The sequence below is a fragment of the Epithele typhae genome, assembly GCF_022376455.1.
Source record: "Epithele typhae strain CBS 203.58 chromosome Unknown BXZ73scaffold_155, whole genome shotgun sequence".
NCBI lineage: Eukaryota > Fungi > Basidiomycota > Agaricomycetes > Polyporales > Epitheliaceae > Epithele > Epithele typhae.
This window is the reverse complement of record NW_025954346.1, coordinates 21,942-37,800: the sequence shown is the minus strand read 5'-3', so window position 1 is coordinate 37,800 and position 15,859 is coordinate 21,942. Positions and strand designations below refer to the sequence as shown.

The 15,859-nt window shown below is 61.2% G+C and overlaps 4 protein-coding genes and 1 non-coding gene across 5 annotated transcripts; 2 read left to right on the top strand and 3 right to left on the bottom strand.

Annotated features, from left to right (window-relative positions):
- Window positions 1-344: 344 nt before the first annotated feature.
- Window positions 345-2,052, bottom strand: BXZ73DRAFT_83053 (hydroxymethylglutaryl-CoA synthase; the record flags this gene model as incomplete). The annotated part of the gene is made up of 5 exons (XM_048023850.1): window positions 345-1,040; window positions 1,097-1,167; window positions 1,347-1,703; window positions 1,768-1,894; window positions 1,951-2,052. The coding sequence occupies 5 exons, from the start codon at window positions 2,050-2,052 to the stop codon at window positions 345-347; spliced, it is 1,353 nt and encodes a 450-aa protein (XP_047871191.1).
- A 2,004-nt stretch (window positions 2,053-4,056) lies between these two features.
- Window positions 4,057-4,482, top strand: BXZ73DRAFT_57423 (uncharacterized protein; the record flags this gene model as incomplete). The annotated part of the gene is made up of 1 exon (XM_048021582.1): window positions 4,057-4,482. One exon carries the CDS (start codon window positions 4,057-4,059, stop codon window positions 4,480-4,482), a length of 426 nt encoding a protein of 141 aa, XP_047871190.1.
- Window positions 4,483-4,743: 261 nt separating this feature from the next.
- On the bottom strand, window positions 4,744-6,486 carry BXZ73DRAFT_108336 (uncharacterized protein; the record flags this gene model as incomplete). Its single annotated transcript, XM_048017137.1, has 2 exons — window positions 4,744-4,785; window positions 4,852-6,486. The coding sequence occupies 2 exons, from the start codon at window positions 6,484-6,486 to the stop codon at window positions 4,744-4,746; spliced, it is 1,677 nt and encodes a 558-aa protein (XP_047871189.1).
- Window positions 6,487-7,281: 795 nt separating this feature from the next.
- Window positions 7,282-7,360, top strand: BXZ73DRAFT_t212. The gene has a single exon. It is a non-coding gene; the product is annotated as a tRNA-Arg (tRNA).
- A 1,422-nt stretch (window positions 7,361-8,782) lies between these two features.
- BXZ73DRAFT_108335 (uncharacterized protein) lies at window positions 8,783-12,196 on the bottom strand (the record flags this gene model as incomplete). The annotated part of the gene is made up of 3 exons (XM_048017136.1): window positions 8,783-11,057; window positions 11,124-11,771; window positions 11,916-12,196. The coding sequence occupies 3 exons, from the start codon at window positions 12,194-12,196 to the stop codon at window positions 8,783-8,785; spliced, it is 3,204 nt and encodes a 1,067-aa protein (XP_047871188.1).
- Between the last annotated feature and the right edge of the window lie 3,663 nt (window positions 12,197-15,859).

The window sequence follows — 15,859 nt, the reverse complement described above, 5'->3', positions numbered from 1 at the left end:
ATCCCCGACGTACACCCAGTGGCGAAGCACTGTCGTGAACTAACATTCCGATTACAGACGTGCATCGCTCAAATCCCAACACCCATGTCGAGCATCGACGGCGCGTCTAGTAGCTTAATTGTCGTAAGGTATTCGTACAAGCGTATATCTAAAGTTCCGGTCCTACAGCATCCGCGCCCACGACGACGGGTGCAGCGCGGCAGAGCAACATTACGGTGTGGATGAGAGTGCGGATGTGCGTGAGATGGGCTATATAAAATGCGACGGTCGATAGCAGCAGTGAGGGGTAAGAGCCGTGAGCGCCAGGGGAAAAGGAGGAGGGATCAGGAAGAGGGAGGGGAACCTCATGCCTTCTCGCGGCGCGCGTACTTGCGGCGGTACTTGCTGTCGATGCTCTCGAGGTAGTACCCGCCAGGCCAGATGTTCTCGAGCGACCCCTCGGGGACGTACGAGCCCGCGTTGTGGTTCTTCTCGCGCAGGGTGAGCGCGTCGACGTACTCCTGGCACGGCACGAGCTTCATGCTCTCCAGGCGCGCGACGAGGTCCAGCTTCGCCCGGATCTCGGACGTGTCGCCCTTGACCTTGATGGTGAAGAACGAGGACGCGATCCCGGAGCCGAACGCGAACATCGAGATGCGTTTGCCCTTGAGCTCCGCGGGTTCGACGGACGCGAGCAGCGACGCGAGGCCGCCGTAGAGCGACGCGGTGTACATGTTCCCGCAGCGGCGCGCGCAGCGCATGCCCTTCTCGACCGTGGTGTCGTAGTCGGCCTTGGCGATCGCCATGAACGTCTTCTCGAGGTTCTTGTCCGTCAGCGAGGCCTTGTACGGCTGCGCAGCCACGCCTCGCGGTCGGGCACGTTCGCGTACTTGGGGGCGTCGGGGTTGGCGATGAAGTCGTTGTACACGAGGCGGCGTGCGCCTTCTGACCATCTTGCCGTACGGCGAGTGGAAGACGGGGAAGTCGACGTCCGCGAGGGAGAACGCAGGGCCGGAGAGGCCTTGTGCCTTCTTCGCCTTGGCGTGCTTGGTGCGGAACGCCTTGTAGAGGCGTCAATCGCGGAGATGTACGTGGAGATGGAGAGCGGGCCGTCGACCTCGGGGTACTCCGAGCCGAGCTTGGGCTTGTAGAAGTCGTACGTGTTCGCCATGTGCGTGCCATGGATGGCTGCGAAGGAATAATCAGTGAGTTGCACATTCACAAATGAACATCGGGGCACAGAAAAGGCAGGGCGGCTCAGAGGATCCGAAATTCGGCTGCACAAGTGGTGCCGCGCGCGCCCTCTCCTTCATGTCCGCCCAGCTCTTTCCGCCCCGGGCGACATCCGACATCAAAGAGACACTCACGTTCAAGCGGGAGGGGTGCATTGGGACCAATGAGGATCGCGAAAGCACCAGCACCACCAGTTGGGCGACCGCTGCCCTCCGCGTAGATGGCAATATCTCCACCGACAACAATCGCGTTGCGGCCGTCCCAAGAGGCGGACTCGACCCAGTTGACGGCGTTGAAGAGGGCGGCAGTGGAGCCGTAGCAGGCGTTCTTGGAGTCAACGCCCTCAACGTCGGTGTTGCCCGCGTCGGCGAAGTAGTCCATAAGAGCGGTCTTGGTTGCCTTGGACTTGTCGATGATGGTCTCGGTTCCGACGTCGATGCGTCCAATCGACTTGGGGTCAATGTTGTACTTCTCGATCAGGCCCGTGACAGCTGTGTGCGCGCGCGGACGCGTCAGACGCGTCCAAGGGGGCAAGCGCGGATGAACGCGACGCACCAGTAAGCGCGAAGGTGTTGATATCCTCGCGGTCGTCGCAGCAGGCCATGTACTTTTGGCCGAGACCGATGGTGTACTTGCCCTTGGAGACACCATCGAACTCCTCGAGCTCCTCCTCGGAGATGCACTGTATGCACGGATGAGCTCGCGCGTCCAACGCGAGAGCAGGGGAGAGCCACGTACACGCCGGGGGAAGTACATCTCCATCGCGAGGATACCGACGTCCGAGGGACGCGCAGCGGGCGCGACGTCCTGGCTGGTGGAAGCGTTCATGGGGACGGTCATGTTCGTGCGGGGGTAGCGTCCGTTGAGGGCGAGTTTTAGGCGGGCGCGAGAGGAGGACAGGAAGGTTGGAGGTGGAGAAGGAGGGAGGGTTAGGCGTTTTATAGAAAAACGCGGGATGAGACGAGGCAGGCCGGCTATTATTCTGATCTCTCGTCGGTCGTACCACCGCGCCGGCCAGAGGGTGAGCGCCCGGCTGGGCCTCCCCATTGGCTCGCCCCGCAATGGCGCCCACTGATCGACAGACATCGGACGACGTCGTGCTTTGCTTTCCGCCTCGTCTCCCTCTCTCTGCGCGCCGTCCACATCTCAGCCCATCCATCGCCCACCATGTCGCACCGCACCCCAGCCAGATGTTTGAACAATAGCGCAACCGATCATCCGGACAAGCTCCGTGGCGGCCACGCTCCTGTCTCCGTGCTCTATGCCGTATCGTCACTAACCTCGACCAGCATGTTTCGGTCTTGTACGTCCTCCTTATCACTTCTGCGGCCCCGCATACAGCACGTTCCCCCTTCTTCGCTGGACCAGACTCCAATTTACGACACGAGTTTCCCTTCGCGCCTCACACATCACACCATGCCCTCGTCTAGAGCCTCCGGCAGGCCCTTTTTCACTTCTCGGCCCTATCCTCGTGCACATCAATGTGGACCGGTGGCGCGCCCCGCCCCCCGCAAGCTTTTCCTGCCTTGTAGGGCTCAGCTCGGGCACTGCACAGGTCCGCTGTCCGCAACGCTCTCAATATGCCCTTACAGTCGTCAACGGCGCGTCTTCTGTTGAACGGAACGGCGTCGGAGCGCGTGTCCGGGCGGAGCGTCGACCTTCGAACGGGTTTGTGACTGTCCTCTGGAACTTGGAAGTCCCGCGGCCTCGGAGTTCCACGCAGTACGTCCACCAGTGGCCATGCAGCCTGCCTCGCCTCCCGAGCACCACGTCAAGCGAAGTGTCGCAGAAGGTCTGGCGCGCCGTCTGCGATGCACCGCGTGGATCTGGCAGCGTTCATGCATCATGGGTCGGAGGTTCGCTCACCGTGGTGTAGGTGTGTGGGAAGCGGTAGAAGAAGTCGATGGACTAGTCCTAGGCTGTCCCACTCAGCACCCACAATGATACTGCTCTTATCATACCCTTACATGGCGCCCGGTTCCCGAATCCAATCTCACTGCAACTGATATTGCCAAGTGTGCTTGGAAAGCTAAGAAGCTATCCATCTCTCCGCCAGATCAGGTGCCGAGCTGATGGGTGTCTGTGCGACGTCCCCCTCGCACTGTGAGCCTGCGGGTGAGTACCATATCGTTCTGACGACATGTCTATGGCCCCTGAAGTTTTTCTGTTGTAGTACTTTCTCGGGTCATCATGAACTCCGGCAAACATATCAGGGCTATTCCATTCCCAAGACATCTGCTCAACGGGGGCTATACTGGCAGAGTATGTCGCTAACTTCTCTTCAGTTTAACGTTGGCACCTCATATACTCCACACGAGTATGGTGTTCCAGCTCACACATTTCCTTGCGGCTCATCTCGCCCCTCCGTATCCATTGTAACAGCAGGGCCGTCGTTCAACGCCTTCTAGCTGAAATTTCCTCCCTCTGTTTCGTCTTTGTTCGCGACGCATCAATTTCCATAACATGGACTTCACAGAACGTCGTTACATAAGCCATGTATGCCGATGTTGGCGTGCTGCCTGTCTGCAAACTCCACTTCTGGCCTCGAGGTTTCGACGCTCCGCTCAACGTCGGCCAGCTCTTCGTGTACGTCAACACCAAGGTCGACAACGCTGTCGACGCGCTCGCCGCGGGAGTCGCAGATCTCCAGAGCGACGCCCGAGATCCTGTCCACCATGGTCGAGCTGCTCATCCGGACGCACGCGATCGCCTACAGGATCGGCAGCCGCCCGGTCGCGCGCGAAAACTCGCCGTTCAAGAAGTTCAACGCCGACTTCTTCCTGTGCGTCCTCATTCTCTCCCGTCTTCGCACGCCTCGCTAATCACCCTGCACACCGGCGCAGCATGCACCTCGTCACCTCGTCCATATTCCTTCCCACCTTCATCGACCTCTCCGGCTTCTACGCCGCGACCACCGCAACCCCCGTGCCACCCCTCCCTCCCGCCGTTCCGCACGCGATCACGCTCACGCCCGGCGACGCCGCCTCGAACCTGTGGCTGCCACTCGTACAGAGCACGCTCGTCCACCCCGCGGAGCACCTCTGCAAGATCGCACGCGCGCTCCTGCACGGGGCGACGGTCTACGGCGGGCGCGTCCCCGCCGACTTCGCCGCGCTTGCGGGCGCGGGGGGACGTGCTCGACGGCTCGCTCTTCGTCCGCGTCGCAGACTCACGCAGGACCGGATCGGATGGGTACGCGAGAGACAGACTCCTGGGGACTGGGACCGGATGGGGTTTTTCGAGCACATGCGCGGTGGGACGAAGGTGTGAGGCGTCGTCGCCGGTGCGAGGGACACTTGTCACGACTTGATATACGACCGTGTCTCGATTCGCTCCGAGATACAGTACACTCCAAATGTCTCTCGCAATTCTGTCGCGCTGTCTTGATGTGTCGTGCTCTCGGTATCCCTCGTCCTCATTGATTCTCGACCGCCTTCCTTGCAGCTCAAGTTCATCCGCCTACGCGTATCCACCCCTCGCACCATGAGCTTCACCTGGTGGACGTCCGCTTTGCTGTCGAGCCGGGACTACTCATGACGCAGCGCAGCGCGCGGGAGGAAGTTCCAGCGTTACCTGGACGGCGTGCATGTTAACGTACGAGTACATGAATCCATGGCAAGCAACGAAGACCAAACATACCTCGGACAACGCATCTTTTAGTCTGTTCCCGTAACCTTCCAAAAACTTCATGCCCCACTCCATCACCCTCTCCGTGGTGTCCGAGCCGGTGGAGGCACGGCAAAGAGCGACGAGAAACTTGGCGCCAGCAGGGCCGGTTTGGACCGGACGACCTCTTGCCATGTCGATGACCATCAACGTTGACGGTTTCCGTCGCACCGCATGCAGCAACTCCTCCAAATACAACACGGGTTTCTCCAACGAAAAGTCACAGTGTGTGCTCAAGGGAAGGACTTGACGGTCGCCAGTGAACAGCGCGCTGTTCCGCACAGAGGCGGGGGGCAGGGGAAGAGTCGGTATCTGGCCAGTCTTCATACGCGCTGACGCCGCAGCCGAGCACCTGTCCACGTAGGAAAGCAGGCTTCGGTAGACATCGGCCGTGATCGTCTCCATTTCGGATGTGTAGAGTTTCTCGATGTCCGCCAGGTCGTCCTTGGTGTCGATGAGCTCGCGCGCGCACGCCTGCGCCTCCTCCTGCCAGCCCCACTGCGCTGCGGCGAAGAAGAATTCAAGCGGTGCCGATATCATGTAGCGGTCCCACGTCGAGCGCAGGTCTGCTTCGGCTTTGTAAAAACTATATTTCCTGGTGGCGCGGAGGATGTCGAGGTAACGTTTTCCGGTTATTGCTGGGGGAGAAGGAGAAGAGGGGTAGCACCACTTAAGGAGGACACGGGTAACATCGGCGGGTTCAGGAATGATATAGGTAGGAATTTTCGGCGTGTCTGGAATGTCATTAGATGATTGGCCGACGGTATCGACTGGTGAAAGGTTGGAGAGAAGGGATGGGGAGGCAAATCGGATGATAACTTCATGCACGAGAAACGAATGGTCGTCGTTCGTCTTGAGGACGAGATCTGGCGGGTGGGATGCCGGAGCTAACGCAAATTCGGAAGCAACCTCCTGGGGCGGTCTTCTAGTAGTGAAGATCGGTGGAGGATGAGGGAGGACCGCTCGGCCGCAAAATGGGCCAATTTTTGAGGGATCCACAGTCGCAGCCTTCCCCTTCACCTTCGACACTGGTCTCTTGTTGAGTTGTAGAAGACGATGATACGATGCCGCCGGGATATCGTCCAAGTCTTCGCACTTATGTCCTATTAGTACGCGCCCAGTGACAACTGCCTCGATCGCCGCATCCTGGGCCAGTTCTTCCATATTGAAGAGACAGGCGATAGCGAAGACCCGCACTGGATCTCCGGAGAAGAACTGTTTGTGAGCGAGCACCTTCTGCATTTCAGCCAAAATTTGGGGCGCGTCATACTTCCTTCCCGCCTCGATGACGCTGCGAAGGAGCTTGAACGTAGATATCGCGGGATCCTGGACTGGGTAGAGAAAGCGCAAGAAGGCGTCCATGGTATTGCTATCCTCCACGACATCCACAAATGGCTGTTTGAGATCAGTCCCTTGCGGCTGCGGGAGGGCGAGCATGCCTTCAAAGAGGCCAGATCCGAGAGAGATGATGAGGCGATGAACGTAAAAGTCGACTTTGTCACTAGTGCGGATGATGAAGTCGGCGTCTTCGCGATTGAACGGGGCTTCAGCCTTGCGCGGAGTTGGTTTCTTGGTAGGAAGGGGCGAGTCTACGATAGACTGCGGCATTGTGCGACGACCTTGTCACGTCGAAGTGAGTATCCTATGAGCACTGGATGAGTAGACGGAAATGACAGACTGGGTACTCGGCCCGGCAAGCACTTGGAGGGAGGATGGCGTTCAAGAGACCTCTTGTCCCACACGACCACTGGCGCGCTGGCCAACCCGGTCTACCGCAGCACCGTCGAAATGATAAACGCTCTATACCACGTTGCAAGGTTCCGGTCCGTCGTCCACCGACAATGACCACTGGCGCCTACATCATGCATGCGTGCACAATACAATGTGCGCCAACGCGGTGATGCCGCGGCGTTTTGTTGTCCTCGGGGGCGTTTTTGACGGGAGGCGTCCTTGTGGTGCTGAGGTTGTCCGGTTTTTGTATCAGGGATTGTGGCAATGAGAGCATGTCGGAGAACAATGGGCGATGCCTCGGCGAGTGCCAGCACTTATCTGAACGGTCGGACTGACATTGATGAACGCGGAACTCGACGAGGTCGACGGAACGGATGATGCAGTCAGCATTTGGTTTGTGGAATGGGTGTCCGGCTGCTTTTGGGGGGTGCTGGTTCGCAGAGATGATTCTATCAGCAGACATGACATAGATGTATGGGCAAGCAGGAAAGCTTCCGGGCCCGACGACTCACGAGCATCGATTTTTTTGTATTCCCGTTAACGCCCTTAGGGCCGAGCCTATGGTAGGCGGTACGCTACGTGTGTGCTAAGGAGCAATCGATTAATCAGCTATGCCGCTGAACGCAGTGACATTCATGTATACACCACCAACAATCGCTCAACATTGTCACCGGCCGCCTGGCGTAATGGCAACGCGTCTGACTACGAGAGGGTAATCAGGAGATTGCAGGTTCGACCCCTGCGGTGGTCATAAGAGCCTCATACTTTGCCTTTTGGTCCGGCTACTGTCAACGTTCGAATGGGGCTATAACCGGAATATGACAAATTTTAGATCGTCTATTCCGATATCCTGGCCTTGGTCTACATCATCTGTTTGACTGACGGTCTACAATGCACATCCTTGCAAGTCGACTGAACTGGTTCTCACCCTGCGATACGCTACGCATCATGGTCGTCGAGCGGGGAAACCCCTCGGTGACCGGTCCATCAGGCTATCCGCACTGCCGCCCGGCGCGCTGCGGTCAGCACATGTGGACCCACTGCAGCGCCGCGAGCGCACAGCATCTGATCGTGAACGCGAACGTTTTGAACGTCTCGCACCGTCTCGGCACATACGCTCGATCGTCCGGAGCTTAATTATCAAACGACATCGCAAGCACTGTCGAGCACCGCCGAAGCGCGTTCGTGGTCCGGAACGAGCGCCGGCCGGTGACCTGACCACTGTAGCTTTTCCCGCCCAGGATCGAGATCTGAGGGCACTTCGAGAACGCAGACGCGAGCGGAACGTGTAAAAGAAAAAGGGGAGAGCCATTTGGACCGGGTCGCCATTGAGTACTAGAGTATGTACACCACAAATACATCTATAAGACAAGCGGAGGGTTGCGCCCGGGGCGGCGCGCGCGCCAGAGGAAAAAGACTAGTACGTAGGACGGTAGTAGAGCAGACCGGGGGGGACGGGGACGGAGACACGGGCGTACGGGATACACGGACGGGGCGGGGCAGGGCACGCGGCGCGCTATACGGTATGTACGGAGGGGAGGGTGAGGGGGGACGTGAGGGGTGTGGACGGGGGTGAGTGCGGGAGGTCGTGCGCAAGATGCTGCATGTGCGTGGGACGGGGCTGCTCGGGCCCCGCGGGAGCGAGTGCGAGAGGGAGAAGAGAGAAACGCCGTTGCGAACCAGACTGCGCCCAAGAGCGGATGACGAGCGAGAGGAGAGAGGACATTTACCAAACACCAGACACTGGATACCAGACGGAGAGATGGGGGAGGAGCCCGAGCACGCATGATACAGACTACACATGTGACGGATGGTCCGGGACAACAGGACGTCGGCTGCGCGAGAATACACGTACGGTATACTATGTAGACCCAGAGGGGGCGTCTGGCAAGTAATGTGGTAATTGGGGGGATGCGAGTGAACAGCGCGCCGGCCGCGGCGTGCGGCGGGCGTGATTATGTGCAAAAACGCAGGGCATGTAGGTGTAATATGAACTGGACGGGAGATTGCGGCGAATGTGCAGATGCGAACGTGAACAGATGAACGGCGGAGATTGAGGCGGGGACGGGGACGGTGACATGTAATCGTGCCATACGCATATTCAAATAAATGAAGAGAGAGCCGGAGCAAAATGTGGTCGTGGAGGTCGTGGCGGAGAGGACACAGGAAGCACTCACGCAGCGGGTTGGTTCTGCCCGGGATGCGAACTCCAGATGGAGCCCAAGAACCCCCTTGCGCTCTGCACGATCTCCGCCGCGCGGTTGACAAGCGTCCCCGCCTGCTCCTGCATCCCGTCGAATGACACCCGTTGCGACCTGCTCGGATGCCGTCCACCGCTCGACCGCTTGGGCGAGTCGGGAGACACCGGACTCGCGGGGTCGGAGTCGTCGGTGCTCTTGAAAGACGTCGACGTCGACGTGCGGGATGTTGACGGAGAGGGCTCGTGGGAAGCAGACACGGGCGACGACACGGGGGCCGCCTTCTGAGCGGGGGGCACTGCGATTCGGAACGCAGCGACGGGGGAGTTCGCGGGCGTGGGCTGTCTTGACCGGAGCGTCTCTTCCTCCTCTTCTTCCTCCTCGATCGGGGACGGCAGGGTTGGCTTCTTCGGCGTGGCGAGCTCCACTGACATCTTCGAATTGTCGGCGTCCTCCGTCTGAGGCGTAGCTGAAGTCCATGAGGCTGCAGTAGGAGTGGTCATACCTGCCTGCACATCCCCAGGGCCGATCGTCGACACGCTCGCCGTCTCCGTGCTCGAGCCCGAAACCGACGACGGCGGACTGGGCACGGACTTGCCGGAGCCCGAGCGCGCGACGAGCGACGGGGAGTACGACTGGAACACCGGGCTTTCGTCCGAGTTGCCGCGTGCAGGGGAGGAGACGAGACTGGGCGGGCTCATGCTCGCGCTCGCACCGTTCTCCAGCCGGCGGCCCGCGCGCTCCCTTCCGCGCTCCTCTTCGCTGCCTTTCCTGCGACCCGAGCGGTCTGCGTCCCGCCCGCGGGTGCGACCGCCCACGATGACCGCCCCAGATGTGGCGACGATGCCGATGGCGCTCCCGGTGGGAGAGATGCTGCCGAGAGGCGAGCTCGTCCCGCGACTACGACTCCTTGAGCGGCTTTCACCCTGGCTCCCCGACCGTTCGCGGTCAGAGAACGACGAGTTGCGCGTCGATGACCGTCCACGGGAGGACGAGCCCGAGCGAGAGTCGGAGGAGTGATAGGATGAGGAGCCGGTGGTCGTGCTGCCGCTGACCGAGGGCGAGACATGTATTGTGCGGCCACGAGCAGAGTCCATGTCGGGCGGGGAAAGGAGGGAGGAGTCGGCGCAGATACTTGACGGAGGCATTGACTGATGAGTGACAGTTGCGGAAGCCGACGAAGCGATGTGCGTGTATGGGGACGGGCGATGCATGGGGACGGGGATAGCGGCGGAGGTAGTTAATGATGGGGAAGACGCAAGGTCCGGTTGTGGCTCTGGTAGCCGGCGAAGCTGAGGTGAGCGCGAAGGACTGCTCTCGCGCGAACGCTCTTGCCGCTCTTCAACCGCACCGTTGACCTCGTTCACGACCACCACAGGCATGTCCACGTTGCCGCCACTGGGAGAGTCGGCAGGACTTGGTCTCCAGCTGTCATTCCTCTCGATACCTGCGCTGGCCGCACCATCCTCAGAATACCGCACCACCTCGCTGTCATCATTCCGAACGTCACCTCTCCGTACTCTCCGTTGACCGTGAGGGTAGCTGAAATCTTCTCCAAGGTCGGGGCCACCGAAGTAGTCGTAGGCGCCTTCGACAGGTGAATCGTCGATGTCCATCGGAGACTCGTTCACCTGATGGGAAGCGAAGAACGTCTCGGATGTGTTCCGCGCTATTGGCACGCCCTGCGACTGTTCGGGCGGCATACCAACGCTAGGCATGTGTGGGGAAGAGCCGGGGGCGGGAGATCGGGGGAGTGGAGAGCGGGGGTACGACCGGGTGGTGCCGACGCTGAAGTAAGATTCGCGGTGGTGGTAGACGTCCTCATGGCTGGGGGTACCCGACACGCCGAAGTGACCGGCGTTGGGCACGTAGACGAGATCAACGTCATTCGGCGAGTCGAGGGCCTTGCCTTCCCGTAATGGCATGAGCTCGTTGCCGACTCCAGTGCTTTTCAACAGCGTTGGCGCGATGGGCGCGATGGTGAAGTGTTCCCTATCTGTTGAAGCGCGGCGAACCAGAGGGGGTCGAGGACGTGAAGGCGCAGAAGGATCCAGAGTGAGCGTGGACGCCATCGACGCTTTGCGTATTGACGATATCGAGTTCGTCCGGGACCGGGAGGAGGCGGTCTGCATAATGAGGCCATCGTCATCGTCCTCGTCCTCAGAGTCGGAGCCGATGACAGCGTTATCATTGAAGTAGTAGAGCGCAGGCTCGTCAAACTCGCCATCGTACCCGAGCTCAGAGTCGTACCTGAGAAGGGTGAGGTGCGAGTGGCAGTGGTCAGTAGCAGTCGCCGTAGGAGGGTGTGCCACTGACCCATCATCGTATGCGTCGAACACCCTGCTGCCGCGCGACGAACCAGTCGAGGAACGCATGGGCTTGGGCTTCTCGATCGCGATGCACTGCTCCACAAACGTGTTGAAGCTGATGTGCTTCTTCTTGACTGGGCCTTCGGTGCTCGACTGCCCGCTAAGATCCTGGTCGCTCCCTGCGGAGCCTGACGCGTCGCTTGAGGCAGGGGCCTGTGACGGTGCGGAGAGGCTCACGACGGGCTCTACTTCCTCTGCGATGATGCGAGGGGGCGAAACCTTGCGGTATGGGCGGCCGCGGACGGCGATGTGCGAGTCGCTCCTGGTGTGAACGAGACTCGGTCGTGAAGAGGGCGTACCACTGCATGGCTCGATCTGAAGGTAATCGCAATCCTCCTCGTCGCTGTCGCACTGGGCAAAGAAGGAACTTGCGGGGAGGGAAAGCAGCTGACTGATGCTACGGCGTTTGAGGATAGGCTTTGTGGGCTGAGCGGTGGGGGTGGTATTGATCTTGTACGGGCCCGGGAGCGCGTCGGTGCTTGTCTTACGCTGGATGGCGGCGAGACCCTTGGGGAGCTTGCGTTGGGAGTAATCCGTCCAGTCGTTGCCGATGTGAAGAGGCCCGTAGAGCCAAGTGACGTCCGAGTCTTTGAGCCTGAGAGCAGGTCAGCACACAGAAGGGGCACGGAAGGGGCATTGGGAGAGAGCATGAGGAGCGTTATCGGACGCGTAGCAGCTCCTCATGTTTGTGGGACACGATACGGGAGATGAAGGGTGTGGAAGGATATAAGGAACACACCAATTGAGAGTCTCGGGGCTGATTGTCTTGAGGTTGTTGCGCTGCTTCCACCAGGTGCGCCAGCTCGCGTTCTCCAGACGCATCCCGTTGGCGATGGCGTTCTTCTGGCGGGTCATACTGCGCCAAGAACGCCACACGTCCTCCTCCTTCCAGTCATGGGAGAGGTAGTCGACCTGGCCTTCGGGCTGGGTATCGAAGGACGAGTCGTCAGGGACGGCGTTGCGGGTGACGGAGACGAGGAGGACGGGGAGGTAGCTCGTGAGGGTTGGGGGGACGGGCATTGTCATTGGAAAGGGGGGCAGAAGGAGGAAAAGAAGAGGGGCGGAGGGCTGCGAGGCCGGTTCGAAAGTGGATGAATGGGAAGGGAGAGCGGGGAGGGATGGAGAGCGGCCTTGCAGCGAGGCTAGGGGCTGGGCAAGGGCGGGCACTGGGCCGCGGGGGAGCCTTGGGTGGACGAGGGAGGGCTGCGGCCTAACAGGCGGGGGTGGCCATGGATGGCGGTTGGGATGAGAAGGCGGACGGGTGCTGGCGCGCGGGCAAGGGCGCGGTGGAGAGCTCGTTGGCGGTGATGGAGGGTCCGCCCGCACTCGCCCGAGACACCGGGGCCCACGTGCTGGATGCTGCCGGGAAGTGGGCTCCGGCCGGCGGTGCCTCCCGCACACGCTCGTCCGCCAAATTTGCCATCGATTCGGTCAGAGATCGATGTTTGTCCCCAGCGAGAGCGCATATATTCCACCCGGGCGGCCTCCAACCCGCCACTCGCCCACCAGCACCCAGTCCGCGCTCCGGCCTGGCTCAGCTCACGAGTCGCCCCAGCGCGGTCCGCCCGGACCCCTCCGCCTCCGAGGTGCACCCATCGACCGCGGGCTGCTCTCGTGCCACCACGCGCCCGCCATGCCTCCGCCGCGCCACCCTGCACCGACCCCGCACGGGTGCCGTAAGCGTGTCTGCGAACGCGGGGCACCTCCTCTCGGCAGATGGCCGTTCGCACCTTCCCCGCCTTCTCGCCCTCCGTCTGGCAACCGCCTGCCGCCTCGAGCGGCTGCGAGACCCGTTTCGCATTCTCATGCCCGCCCTCGCAGCCCCCGCGCTGCTGCGCCGCCCCGTCAGCTGACCTCGCTTGCCACCCGCGCCCACGCTCGCCCATGGGACTCGCCCCTTCTGCATCTGCGGGGCCCATGCCCAGCACGGAGCCAGAGGGGCGAGCCGCTCTCGGAGCTCGCGTTGGGTAAGCCGGATCTCGACTCGTACCCGCGATTGGTGTTGACCGGGCTGAAGCACCGGCCTCGATCTCTAATCGTCCGACGACCGCGAAGGTTGGGCTCTTCGCTCGCGCCAGACACACGGGACAGCCATCAAAGGCGGTGTTCCCATCGGTGCTACAATCCCAACAGTACGATGCCTTCGAACGGAAGACCAGGTGACTGTAGCGAACCTGCAGCTCACGTATCGCCTCTCTAGGAACTGGATCATTGCGGGAGACGATCCGAAGTTGGCTCCCGACATCCGGCGTTCCTTCCATCGCAAACAGGTTTCGCCGGCAGATTGCGCTCGCCGCTGCTGACCATATGTCCTGTGCCGCAAGCACTGATTCCCCGCGGTGGGCGAACAACGTTCGTTGCCCAGCGCCCAGCACCTCGCAGCATCTCCTTCCCCATGCCAAACTCTGACCTTCTCTCTGACCTTCTCCCTGGCTTCGCGCCGTGTCCCTTGCGCGCCCCGACGTCCTCTCCGACCGTCGTCATCCTATTCCCCGTCACATCCGCGTCAGGACGCAGAATGCTCATTGATTGATTGCGCGCACTCCAGGCTCCAGCCGGGGATTCCTCACCCACATGTGCGTCTCCCTGCTTCCCCTACCCCGATCACGAACTCCGACCCCCATCAAGGGCCTCCACCGCACGAACGCCCTTCCGGCGATCCCACCGCCCGGCAACCCGGCCCTGCGTCCGGAGAACGCGAATGCTCTGGGGATCTCGCGGCGCGCGACACGCACCGCGATCGCGCCCGCCACTTGGCGCCGACTCCCGAGTCCCGCCCGCAGGCCGCGCTCGCGCGCCCGTGATATCTACTCGAGACGATCGACATGGCGCCGTACGGTGACGGAGAGGGGTGCCGGACACCCCTCGGGCACCTCGCACTGTATGTTTCACTCCTAACCTTGGATCTCCTCTGTCGATCTTGCGTTTCGTCGCCCGCGAGCGTACCTGCGAGCGACCGGTTTGGCAAGGCGTCGCGTCGGGGTCAATCGCGACCGGAAGGGTGCTAGCGGGGCGGAAGGTCGGGACGGACGCCGGCCCATCCGCGGGTGAACAACCCCAGACAACCCCACGCACCACGGCCCACTGCGCATCGCCCGGCCGTCGCCAAGGGCGCACGCTGGCGACCCGGGGGCGCACCTGACTGCTCACGGGGGTTAAGCCTGCAGGCCGCAGCTCGGAGCGGGACGCGCTCCCGCCGGCCTCTGCCACGAAGACGTACGCACGTACGTACTCGCCGACGCCCGGCACAGCTCCAAACTATCATGCGCACCCTCGCACCCCCGCGTGCACAGCTGTGCCATGACTCTCCCTTTTGTCCTCGCACCCAAACGTCATCGACACCCTCCCGGGTCCCCCACGCGCCGCCCGGACCCTCGGAAGGCGCGGTCACGCGCGCGGGGGCCATCAACCCGCCCCGACGAGGTGTGGACGCATATGTACGCCCCACATGCGCACCCCCACGTTTCGGCCACCCGTGCACGTACAGGCGAGCGGGCACGCTTCGGAGGCACGCCCGATCGTCTGACGCGCCGCGCCGCTCCCGTGACCGTTTGCGCCTGGACAGGGGATCGCTGGCGGTTACGCGATCCTGTCGATCGGCGTGTGGTTGAACCCGTGTTCGGGGCCGGGCGTCGGGAGGACGGGGGGCGGGGACCGAGGTATTGTTTACGAGGTCGGGGTGCGGAGTGTGGCTGCGGTGGGCGGCCGTCGGTGCTCGAAGTTGCGGCCCCTGCGACGTGTGGCAAGTTGAACGGTGATTTTCGGCAGAACAGTGAGCGGTCATGACGCGGCACGAAAGGCGATCTCGTTAGGAACGATGATCAAGTCATTTCCAAACAAACGACCTGCTTTCCAGTGGCCGAACCTAAGTACGGTGGACGCAAGGGTCCACGGACGCCGAGTGCGGCGTCGCGAGCGCTGGGCCCTCCCCGTCCTTCGCGTCCACTCGATGTGTCATCTCCTCCAACCTCTGGTCCGCGAGGTACCTCCACCGATGCGCGACGGCGAAATTTGGTGCTGAATGTGCCGCCGACGCGGTCCCGAAAGAAGAGCAGTGCGGGGAATATTGCGCTGGCTCGACACCGCGAGGGGTGTGTGCGCGACCTGGCTGATAATCGGGCTCCAGGTTTTGGTTGGTTCCCATTCGGTGCAGCGACGTTGGCACTGTCGGTCTCGGCGTGGCTCTGGATCCCGGAGAGTGTCATACGCCCCGCGTGCCAAAGCTTAGGGTATTGTGGTTGAGGAAGGGGCGAGAGTATTCCGTGGGGGAAATGCGAGTTCATTTCCACTGTTTTTCCTGTCCCCGAAGAGGTGAGCTGAGCTGAAAGGGTAAGATGTGGCATACCTGCGCGAGCATACTTATACTAATCTCAGCGTGCCGACTTTCTAGATACGATTGGCGGTACGTGATGCGTGAGACATATCTCGGGCCTCTTTATGAGAAGAAAAGCTCGCAAGATAAATGTATGAGAGGGATATCGGTGGTTGTTGACGATAGTGGTGGTGGCGAAGGGCCGCGGTTCTCAAGATCTCAAGGGTGGGTGCCAGAATACGCACGGCTTGTTCCGAGCCGGGCCGCCATTGCCGCCCACGTCACCACACGAATTTTGACTCTTTACCACCATGGTAAGTAGGTCTCTGTGTCTGCGCGCTGTCGAGTCTTCATGCCCAATATTTTCAGGT